This window comes from Elephantulus edwardii, unplaced genomic scaffold (genome assembly GCF_000299155.1).
Source record: "Elephantulus edwardii isolate Elephantulus edwardi_28Jun2011 unplaced genomic scaffold, EleEdw1.0 scaffold00584, whole genome shotgun sequence".
Lineage (NCBI taxonomy): Eukaryota > Metazoa > Chordata > Mammalia > Macroscelidea > Macroscelididae > Elephantulus > Elephantulus edwardii.
Window position 1 is genome coordinate 156,845 of NW_006400334.1, and position 11,877 is coordinate 168,721.

Consider the following 11,877-nt stretch of genomic DNA (forward strand, 5'->3'; position numbering starts at 1 on the left):
CATTGAGCCTCAGTCCATATTGAAGGCTGCAGTCCTTGACCCTCTGCAGTAAGTGCATGAGGTCCTCCTCAGTTTCAGTGAGCAGGGTTATGTCATCTGCATAATGCAGATTGTTGATAGATTGTCCACCAATCCTAACGCCACACTTCTCCTCATAGAGCCCAGCCTCTCGGATAACCTGCTCTGCATACATGTTGAAAAGGTATGGAGACAGGGCACATCCCTGGCGTACACCCTTCCCAATTTTGAACCATGCAGTGTTGCCCTGCTCTGTTCTGACGGCTGCCTCTTGGTCCAAGTATAGGTTTCGCATTAGCACGATTAAATGTTCTGGGATTCCCATTCTTCTCAGAGTTGCCACAGTTTGTTATGATCCACACACTTAGAATCTACACATGTTGCTAATTGATCTCTCCATGATCATATTTTGCTGGTGTCCTGCATCTCTAAGCAACCCAGTAGTCTCTGAATGCAGCTGTCACTTAATTATTTCTTCGTTATTTGTCATGCTTGGTAAAGTAGAAGCTCAGTGAAAAAGACCTCCTCAGCCAGATGAATTGACATAGTGGCTTCAATATAGCAGCCACATTTAAGGTCTAAAATTCAGAGGAAATTTCTGGCAGTATTAATGAGAATCTTATTTTTGTTGAAAGAGGTAGAATTGTGGCTGTAACTTTAAAGTTCTGTCAGAAAATAAAATGTAAAAAAAAAGAAAACTAGCTTAATGTTTTGATGTGTTTTCCTCCCCAGACTTCTTTCTGTGCTTGTGTGAGGAGTGCCCATATCTATAAGTAGCTGTACATTTTTGCATCATACTTAATGGTGCAGTGTTAAACTTTACTGCCCCCCAATCCCTTAACATATCTATCGTCAGTTGTTAAACACTTTGTTGATTTTTTTTTGTTCAATATGAGACATTTTTATTGGCCTTGGGCGTTTATTGGAGGCATAGGTAGTGGACCCTGAGCCAAGGTGGCATGGGCCATACTCAAAGCACATTCTCGGGTATGATGTCCACCACTGAAGCCGCTGGCGTGTTCGAAGTTGCAGCCAGAGATCCCAGTGACCTCATCCAGGGCCTTGTCCCAAAGACCCTGCCATGGCTCCAGCAGGGACAGCCGGCTCTGGAATGAGTGGGGCTCCTTAGGCACACATGTACCTGCCACTGCCCAGCCTGGTCAGTATAGATAACAAAGGCAATGGCCACTGGGGGAGGGACAGCTCAGATTCCAGGTGGTAGAGGTGCTCCTTCCAGGGGCAACCACCTTTGGCAAGTTCCACTATCTTCCCACTTGGGTCCACCTGGAAGCGCTGGGCCAAGGCCTCTTCCACTAGGGCCAGGGCTGGCAGCCAGCTGTGCTAGTAAAAGTCTAGTCTCTGGAGAAAATATTCCCGAACCAGATCCTTTGCACGTTGGCCCTGCCTTTGTGTCTTGGTTGGACTGATTCCAGGTGGGATTAAGTCGAGCAAACTCGGACACTCAGGTTCATGGTCAGTGTGTATCAGTGTTCCCCTTCTGGCCACTGGGAGATCCATTGTCCACTTCATCCACCTCCTCCATGAAGTTCTCATACATCTTGTCATAGAGGGTGCCCACCATGCTGTCCTCTTCACTAGTGCCCAGCAACTGGGCCAACAGCTTGTACCGAAGTACAGATAGACGAGTCCTGCACTGCTCAGCTTGGTCTGCCAAGGCTTTCCAGGGGACAAGGAGCTCATGGTCTCAAGTGAAAGACCTCTGGTGATGGTCATACCGATGTCTCTGAGGGTCATATTCGTCACCCACAATCCACCACGATGTCACAAGAGGCCAGTTTTTCGGGGTCCCGAGTCCGCACAATCTCTGCATCCTGGTACTCTGGCAGGAGTCGAAGCAGGGCGCAAGCCAGTGCCTTGCCGCAGTGGAAAGTGCCATTGTGTGTTCCAATTCGGGGTGGTGCCATGAAGTCCCCGTGAGGATGTTTGAGGGGCGGGGTGGTCTCCGTGCTGCGGAGCTGGGTTGTTAAACACTTTGTAAAAGCAGTCACATAGTATTTCAGGCTATGGCTAGATCTTCTGCTACAGGGATAGTTAGGTTATTATTGGTCGACTCCCCTCTCCCAGCTGTTTTAAGTAGTTGCCGACTCCCCTCTCCCAGCTGTTTTAAGTAGTTGCTGTTGCCCATAGTGACTCTATGAACAAGAGATCTGAAAAGAGATATAAAGGAAGATTTGCACTGTTCTGGTGAGGACACTCTCCCCCCCCCAATTCTTGGCTGGTTGGGAGAACAAAAGGGAGCTCTGGTGGCCTAGTGGTAAGAAGTTGTGCTGCAATCTGAAAAGCACATGGTTCACCAGATGCTAAGTGGGAGAAGGATGGGCAGTCTATTCCTGTGCCGTTTATTGCTTCTGAAAACCTGCTGGCCGATCAGCTCTGATTCAGCAGCAAACAGCAGGTGCTGGGTGGCAGTGGCAGTGAACAAGTCATCAGATTGTTTTACAGTAATCTAAAGAAGGAACTAGTTTTGTGGTCTAGTGGTAAGGAATTGTGGTGCCAACCCACACACAGTTTGAATCCACTGGCTGCTCCAGAGGAGAAGGATGACAGTTTCCCCCTGTGCCATCTCCAGCCTCCAAAAACCTACTGGAGGGTCAGCTGTGAGTTCATTCCAACTCCTTGCTGCACAACAACACTGGGAATTGCTCTTGTGACTGATGTTGGAGAAAAATCTGGGAACAAAAACACTTGGCTAACTAACGTTCTGTTTTCTTTTGTATAATGGTTTTTTGTTTTATTTTCCACATAAATATTGTTTATAGCTCTTTGGTTTTTGGTTTGGTATTGGAGGAAAACCTGAGAACCACAACAAATGGCTAACGCACTTTTTTTGTTTTCTTTTAGTTCTTGAAATCATGAATCCTGTTTATAGCCCTGGATCGTCTGGGGTTCCCTATGTAAATGCCAAAGGAATTGGTTATCCAGGTAAAGAAATGGATTTTTTTTAAAATGTTGTTAAGAATGAATTCAATTGAAAAGATTAGCACCAGGTGACATAAACAAGGAAGAAAATGGTATTGGCTGTGGAATTGAAAAAACACCACCAAAACAAATTAAAGAGATGGCACTGACTTTCATCAAGGAAATAAACAATGGCAAGTAGAGTCTCCATTTTCTGTCTCCTGATGTCACCTTCATGTCCTCAGTACTGGCTCAGTGTTGGTTATACTTCTGCTGTGGTGGTTCTCAGACTCGTTACTTTTGAGTTGGAACTGGCACAAGTGCTGGTTCTAACTCTAGGGACTTTTCAGAGACTGTCAATTGCCTGAGAGGAGATTGTTCTTCTTTTTCCTGGGAAGCCACTGCTGGTTGCTTCCATCGGAAGGACTCCTCCTTTGGAATGTAGTGCATCTCTGCACTGTACCACCATGCTAACTCCTGGGCTTGGAACTATATTGGCTCCTACAGGAAACCCTTGTGCTGTGGTTCTAAGCATAGGTTAGTTGCTCAAATTCTCCAGTGGCTCCATGGGGGGAGGATGGTCAGTCTTCTCCTGTAAAGAATTTTATGGCCTTGGAAACCCAATGGAGAGTTGCTAAAAGCTGGAATAGACTCAGTGGTATTGGGCTCTAGGGAAGCACTGTGGGAGTTCTTACTTTGTATTCATAACAGAGTTGGGTACTTCTTCCTGACTAGGTCACCTTCCATCCGGTGCGCATCCCTAAGCCAGGGGTTCTGCTGAGTAGGCCTGCGCCACATTCCCCACCATTAATGGAGCCTGATAATTTAACATGGGCTGTGAGAGAGGAGCAGAACAAAAATTAGAAGGATAGGAACAGGTTGGTTAAAAGTAGCAAATGGTTTTCCTGATTTGGTGATTTTAAACAAGCAGTAGCTTTTAGTTTGACTATAAAACATCATTGTTGATTTTGTTAATAAGCTTGGAAGGCCTTACCTCAAAACTGTGTTATTATGAAATTCCTGTTGTATTGTTAATGTTTTGTCAAGTCGCTTTTGACTCACGGCAACCCTATGTACAACAGCTTTGAATTCTGCTCTATCTTGAGCCAGCTTCATTGTCTTTGACACACCCAGTCCATGACCCCAGTCATTAAGTCAGTCCATCTCATCCAGGGTCTTCCTCTCTTTTCCTGTCCCTCCACCTTTCTAAGCATGATGTCTTTCTCTAAGGGCTGGTCTCTCCTTGCAGCATGCCCAAAATATGTCAGACAAAGCTTCAAAATCCTTGTCTCCTCAGAACAACCTGGTTTCACCCTCTCAAGGACAAACCCTGTTTGTTCTCTTAGCAGTCCATTCAATACTACTCTTCTCTAGAACTGCAACTCAAAGGGATCTTCTACCATCCTTAGTCATTGTCCAGCTTTCTAATGCATAGCAAGTAATTCCAAAGACAATAGCCTGATCAGGCCCATCTTAGTCTCTAGACTGACATTGTTGCCCTTTAGTACTCTGGAGAGGTCCCTGACAGTCTTTTTATTTCCTGGCTGTGTTGATTGTGGAGCCAAGCAAGCTGAAGCTGTTAACAATCTTAATCTTGTCACTGCTGTCTGTCGTGATGCTGTCAGTTAGCCCGTTGGTGAGAATCTTTGTTTTCTTGATGTTCGGCTTCAGTCTATATTGAAGGCTGCAGTCCTCAGGTCCTCCTCAATTTCAGCAAGCAAGGATGCTTCATCCGCATAAAGCAGGTGGTTGGTGAGTCTTCCTCCAATCCTGATGGCACATTCCTCCTCATAGAGCCCAGTGTCCCAGATGATCTGTTCTACATACAGATTGAAAAGATATGGAGATAGGATGTATCCCTGGTATCCACCCTTTCTGACTCTGAACTATCCAATGTTTTCTTGCTCTGTTCTGACGACTACTTCCTGGTTCAAGTATAGGTTTCGCATAAGCAGAATCAAGTATTTTGGGATTCCCCGTTCTTCTCAGAGTTAGCCATGGTTTGTAGTGATTCACACAGTCACGTGCCTTTGCATAGTCAGTGAAACAGATAGAAATTCCTCTGGTACTGTCTGCTTTCAGCTAAGATCCATCTGACATGGCTATAATGTCCCTATTGCCACAGTGTCTTCTAAACCCAGCTTGCACATCCGACAGTTCTCTTTTGGTGTGCTGTTCCATTCGTTTTTGGATAATTTTCAGCAGGATGTTGCTTGCATGTGATATTAATGATATTGTTTGATAATTTCCACACACTTATCAGATTACCTTTTTTTTTTTTGAATGGGGATAAGTATCAACCTCTTCCAGTCAGTTGGCCAGGTAGGTGGTTGTCCTCCAGATTTCTTAGCACAACTTGGTGAATGTGTCCAGGGCAGCGTCTGTTTGTTGAAATATGTCAGTTGATATGCCATCAGTTCCTATTATCAAGAGCCTGTGATGATGGAGGAAGTTCAAAATGCTCTGAAGGGCTTGGTAAAAAACATGGGCCAAGAAATTGACAGCATACCAATTGACAGAAGCCCTAGAAAGTCAAATAAACCAACCAACTCAGTTTCAAAGTAGCTGAGTTTTCAGAAACGTAAGGGAGATATCTCTAATCACACCTGAAGAGATAGAGTAACCAGTACCTTTGGCCTTGAAAGGAGCCCTGGCATCACAATGGAATTAAGCCTTGGGATGTTAACTGAAAGACGTGGCATTAGAGAAATGTATGTCAGGCTTCAAACAAATCTAGGCTGTGTGTAGCTAAATAATAATAATTGCCATAGAAATGGGGGGAAGAAACCAAACCAAAAAAACCCTAAAATAATCATACTAAGTACTCTCAAATTAGGTCAAATGTTGGAGGGAAACAAATCGGCTCACTGCCTTCCAGCTAATTTACAGTTACAATGAAGGAGTAGGCGGACTTGTTCCTTAGGGTTTCTAAAGCTGTACTCTTTATTGAAACCTCCCATACCTTTCTCTCATGCCATATCTTTCAGTTAACATCCCAATGCTTAATTCTACTGAGACACCAGGCCAAAGGTACTGGTTACTCTATTTCTTTAGGTGTGGTTAGAGATCTTTCTCTTACTTTCCTGCAAACTCACTTGGTTTTAATTCAGGATACAAGAAGAATGCAGGTGTCATTGAGTCAGCTCTGGCCCACAAAGCCCTGCTTAATCATGGACCATGCTGACAGTCACAGTGTCTCCTGTGCGTGAACTCATTGTAGCCACTGTGTCACTTCAGCTCTTGGAGGGGCTTTCTTGATTTTGCTAATCTTTCACTTTTCCAAGCCTTTTCCAGGGACTAACGCTTCTAATAGCATATCCAAAGTGTGTGAGATGAAGTCTCACCATCCTTACTTCGAAGGAGCACTCTGGCTGCATTTTCTCCAGGGCAGGTTTGTTCTTTCAGCAGTCTGTAGGATATTCTGTTCTTTGCTATTACTGTGATTCAAATTTGGCTGTTACTTTTTGATCTTGCTTATTCATTGTCCAACTTTTATGTGCTTGTGGAACAGTTGAAAATACTGTTCCAAGGTTTGAGTCAAAGTTCTAAGGTTTTACTGTGGATTGTACCTCATAGAAACAACAGAAATCACCTAGTAAATGACATCATAATAAGTGGAGAAAAGTTATATCAAGGATTTCCTTTCACTTGGACCCTTAAACAATATCCATGGAATCAACAGTCAAGAAATTAAACATGGCCAATCTGCCGAAGACCTTTTTAAAGTGCTAAAGAGCAGGGATGCCACTTTGAAAACTTAAGATAAGCCTGACCCTGGCCCTGATATTAACTCTTGTTGAGTCTTAATTATTTATCCCCATGGGGATAGAAAATGAGGACATGAGAGGTAGATATTGTTATGTACTGTCAAGTCAGAACTGACCCATAACTGACCCTCTAGTGGATTTTCAGAGGAAGTAAATTGATTGGGCAGAAATTGCCTTTCTCCTGCCAAGTGGCTGGTGGATTCAAACCACCTTTGCTTTGATAGTGTGATTCCTTATCACTAAGTCACCAGAGCTTACTGGAGGTGGATGTTGTTGTGTACCTTCAAGTCAGAACCAACCCATAGATGACCCTCCAGCAGGTTTTCATAGGCACAGAAGGAGATTGTCCATCCTTCTCCTTCAGAGCAACTGGTGGATTCAAACCATGGGCCTTCAGGATAGCAGTGCAGCTTCTTACCACTAGACCACCAGTGCTGAGTACTCTCAAATCTGATACATTCAGAGGACTATATTTCATTGAGTATACAGACAAAAAATTTCATTCTCTGGCCCCAAAAAGAAGATTGTCTCTACTTTGGCTCTGCTGCAGGGGTGGTGGTGAAAATCTTTCCTAAGAGTTTATAACCATTCAAGGCTGTTTGACATTTTTGTTAGCTTGTACTTTAGGGGTCCAGAAATTGAGAGCCTTACAAGTGAGAGAGATCCTGCTGCTTTTCCTGGTAGATGCACATGCAGAGATGTGTGATGTGTATCATGCCTGCAAAAAAGTCCCCACTGACCACGTTCTGTCAGTTGACAATGTAAATTATTAAACACATCATTATCCGTCAGTCAGCGGCAGTCACGACAGACGACGGGATCGGATCATCAAGGCAACCCTCCAAACAGCAGATCTGAATCCAGTCCTATCTTTATCATTTTTTACATACTTGAGCCCATTGAGTGAGCAGTCACCATGTCAGTCTGTTAACACTGTGTCAATCCATGGATTTCTCTTTTGCTAATAAGATGTCCCTCTCCGAGAAATATCCCCTCCAACTGCCCAGGGTATGTGAAATGAAGCTTTGTCATCTTTGCCTCCAAGGAGCACTCTGGCTGCGCTTTGTTCAAGACCAATTTTTTGTTTGTATTTGGGCAATCACAGGATGTTCAGTACTCCCAATAGCTCAGCTCAAAGGCATCAGTTCTTCTTCTGTCATCCTTATTCATTATTCAGTTCTCACATGCATAGCAAGTGATTAAAAAGGCTATGACCTAAATCAGCGCACCCTGATTCTCAAACTGACATCATTGCTCTTCAATAATTTGGAGAAATCTCTGACGACATACTTTTCCCGATACAATAGGTTATCTGATCTCCTGACTGCTGATACCCAAGGATTGTGGATCCAAGAAAGATGAAGTCTGGCAATTTCAATCTTGTCTTCATCGATCATGAGTTGCCTATTGAACCAGTGGAGAGAATTTTTGTTTTCTTACTGTTGAGATGTAATCCATATTGAAAGCTGTATTCTTTGATGTTCTGCAGTAAGTTTCAAGTCCTCCTTACTTTGAGCAAGCAAGGTTGTGTGATCTGCATAACACAGGTTATTGATGAGTCTTCTTCTGATCCTGATGACACAATCTTCTTTAAAGAATCCAGCTTCTTGAATAATTTGCTCAGCACACAAACGGAAAGTACAGCTTTGAGAAGAGAGAAATAGGAGACCAGTTAAATAATAGATGCTAGAAGAACTCTGGTGGCCTAGTGGCAAGGAGTTGCAACTACAATCCCAGAGGTGCACAGTCCACCAGATGCTCTGCTGGGGAAGGAGGGACAATCTCGTCCTGTACCAGTCAGATCTGATTTGATGGTAAACAAACACAAAAATAATAAAAATTTTAAAAACCCACAAAAACTAAGGTGCACCAAAAAAAAAGAATAAAGAAATAATAGATGCTAGAATGAGGAGGCTTAGGAAAATTGAACTCCAGAAGGATCAGATAGAGTGGAGGAAAAGGAGTGAGAGACTTTTACAGTTGGTGAAAAGTTATTATTGATGATACCTACTTTTCACTGAAACACATTGCTATCAAGTCAGAACCGACCTATAGCTGACTCTCCGGAGGGTTTTCAGAGACTGTAAATTACAGTGGAGGAGACTGCATCTCCCTCTCCTCTCTCTCCTCCTCCCCTCTCCTCCCCACCCCTTCCCTCCCTTCCCCTTTCCCTCTCCTTCTCCTTGTCCCTCTCCCTCTCCTCTGTCCCTCTGTCTCTCTGACTCAAGCTGGTGGTTTCAGACTGCCTGCCTTTGCATTAGTAGTACAATTCTTTACCCACTAGGTTACCAGAGCTCCTCTGGTGGCAGCTTAACAGTAGGAATTGCACTGTCAGCACAAAGGTGTGTAGTTTGAATCCACCAGCTGCTCAGAGAGAAGATGGGCACTGCTGTGTGATTTACTGTGACTGAAAACCTGCTGGAGGGTCAGCTATAGGTTGGTTCTGACTCAACAATAAACAACAAACAAAAACAAACCTACTTTTAAAATCTTCAACAAACTATGTGAAGAGGCTCTTGAATGTAATGTAGCCAGAAACTAGTCCATCGTACAAAATATTGATTACCTACCATGCATACACCATTTCTTTGTAATGCTATGAGTAGACTAAGATATAAATGCCATTCTTGCTCTTTGGCTGGCTAGAAGTAGGAATTGGCAACCTTATGTATGGAGCCAGTGCTAGTGATTTATTCCCACTCTGTTGAAACTGCTCAGCTTACCTTTGCAGCACAAAAGCAGCTCTAGACTGTGCCTGTATCCTATAAAACTTTATATAAACAAAAAAGCTTTATGATAGAATGGGTTTGCCTGTAGATTGTAGTTTGCTACCTCTGGTCAATTGGAATGAAAGAAAATGCCTGATTTTGCCTTACACAGAACCTTGGTGGTGCAAGCACTTGGCAGTCTTGTCAGAACCACCTAGGGACCAGTTGGAGGAAAGCCGGAAAGAGCTGTTGGTTTGCCTCTGTGAAGGGCACAGCCAACAAGGCTCTCTGCAGTAGTTCTCCCTAAAGTGTGGACTGGTCTTATGTGGCATATAGCACAGATGGAAAATGACTTTTAGAAGGAAATTTCCGTAGCTTTAAATTTTGATAGTTGCTCCGTACTTAATGTGACATTGCTGTTGTTTGTTATTAGGTGCCTTGAATTCGTGTCTGGATCTTAAAAACTCTTGGTCTGTAGTTTCCAAGGCTACAGATTCTCCCTTCCTCACCTTTTTATTATGATTTGAATGGAAGTTCACAAAGAAATTAGTTTCCTATTAAACCATTTTTCCACTTTGATTTGTAGTATAATTGTAGTACACACAAAGCACACCCTCCCTATTTCCTCCGTGTCATTCTTGGTTCCCTTCCATTATTTCTCTCCCACCACTTCTAGAGTTCTGAGCTTTCTCCCAGGTAAATGCTACCCTTTCAACATTATATGATTAGTTATTCTAAGATATGAGTCTTCCTGGTTTACTGGTCACCTTTCAGACTTGTTTAACTGAAAGGTGAGCCTAGGAGCTGAGTTTTGTTCTAGGTTCAAAGGGTGATTAGGGGCCATAGTCTTGAGGGCTCCACCCGGCCGGGAAGCCTGGCTACTGCTTCTTTTTGCCTTCTCTGTTTTGTTCCACTTTGCCCCCCTGTGCTATCCAGGATTTTCTGAAACGATTCCTGGCAGAGTCATTAGCAGTGATACCCAGGCGCCATTGTGTTCTTCTTGTCTCAGGGTTATGGAATGTGAGATTCACCCAATCATGTAGTCTTTTGAACTTATTGTGTGCATGCGTCTTTGCCTTTCTTCCTTCTGTTCTGCTCTGAGCAACTAAGACTATAAATCTTTATGGAAGCAAACAGTTTCACCTTTTGATGGATTGGCTGGTGTCTTTGAATCACTGAGTTTAACCATTGCTCCACCAGGACTCCTTTAATTTTGTTCATTCTCTATTTTCACACTTAGCATTTTTGGTGTTTTTTCATTGCTTTCTAGACTTAATGTGTTTCTATATGGTATCATTCTTCTGGTATTCTTTGGGCCAGGATCCATCTGACATCAGCAATGATATCCCTGGTGCCACAGTCTCTTCTAAATCCTGTTTGAACTTCTGGTACTTCTTGGTACTAGTAGCCAGGAAATCAGGAGACATATTGTACGGGGAGAGTGCAGTCAGGGACCTCTCCAAATGATTGAGGAGCATTGATGTCAGTTTGACGACTAAGGTGTGGCTGATTCAGGCCATGGTCTTTCTGATCACCTGTTATACTTCTCACAGATCGACAGTGAATAGGGCTAACAGAAGAACAATTGATGTCTTTGAGCTGTGGTGTTTTGGAAGAGAACTGAATATCCTTTGGACTGCCAAAAGCACAAATAAATATGTTTTGGAGAAAGTGCAGCAAGAGTACTCCTTAGAGGCAGGGATGTTAAAGCCTTGTCTCTCATACTTTGGGCATGTTGCTAGGAGAAACTCTTCCTTACAGATGTCATGCTTGTAAAGGTTGGTGAAAGAGAGGAATACCCTCAACCAGATGGATTGGCACAGTATCTACTTGCAAGGGGCTCTAGTGTGTCAGGAATTGTGAGGATAGGACAGGGTTTGGGTCATTTTTGACCCAATGGTACCTAATAGTTTCCTGTGGTAGCTATAATAAATACAAACTTGATAGATTAAAAGAATAAATTATTCCAGAAATGTAAAATTATTTAAGATGTTCGGAACAACAGTGATCTACCTCATTCCACAGCTTATTATTATCCAACTTGAATTTTGGGTTATGCCTGTATATTTGGGATTTGGTAAGTGTTTTGAAAGGACTTCACTGGTTTGCCACTTCTTAAATATTTCATCCCTTGTATCTCTGTAAGACTGCTAGCATTCATTCTCCTCTTTGTCCTTTGTGCCCAGGGAAAGTACACACTTTAGTTTCTTGCCCACAACCAGCATTGACAGGTGTCTCAGGTATAAAAGGTAACGGAAACTGATGTAGAATTGTTGTTGTTGTTGTTGTTATGTGCCATCGAGTCGTTTCCGATTCATAGCGACCCTATGCACATCAGCCCTAAACCCTGCTCTATCCTGTGCCAACCGCACCACCTCTGATACACCCATCCCGATTACCCCAGTCACCGAATCAATCCATCTCATAGAGGTTCTTCCCCTCCTGCGCTGTCCCTCCACCCTCCC

The 11,877-nt window shown here is 43.4% G+C and overlaps 1 protein-coding gene and 1 pseudogene across 1 annotated transcript in view; one reads left to right on the top strand and one right to left on the bottom strand.

Annotated features, from left to right (window-relative positions):
• Positions 1 to 920: 920 nt before the first annotated feature.
• On the bottom strand, positions 921 to 1,943 carry LOC102858623 (annotated as a pseudogene).
• A 945-nt stretch (positions 1,944 to 2,888) lies between these two features.
• The window catches only part of FAM168B (family with sequence similarity 168, member B), a 34,349-nt gene continuing 25,360 nt past the window's right edge, over positions 2,889 to 11,877 (top strand). The window contains exon 1 of the mRNA XM_006903357.1: positions 2,889 to 2,961. Coding sequence (XP_006903419.1) covers positions 2,892 to 2,961 — 70 coding nt within the window. The 5' untranslated portion in view covers positions 2,889 to 2,891. The remainder of the gene's footprint in view (positions 2,962 to 11,877) is intronic.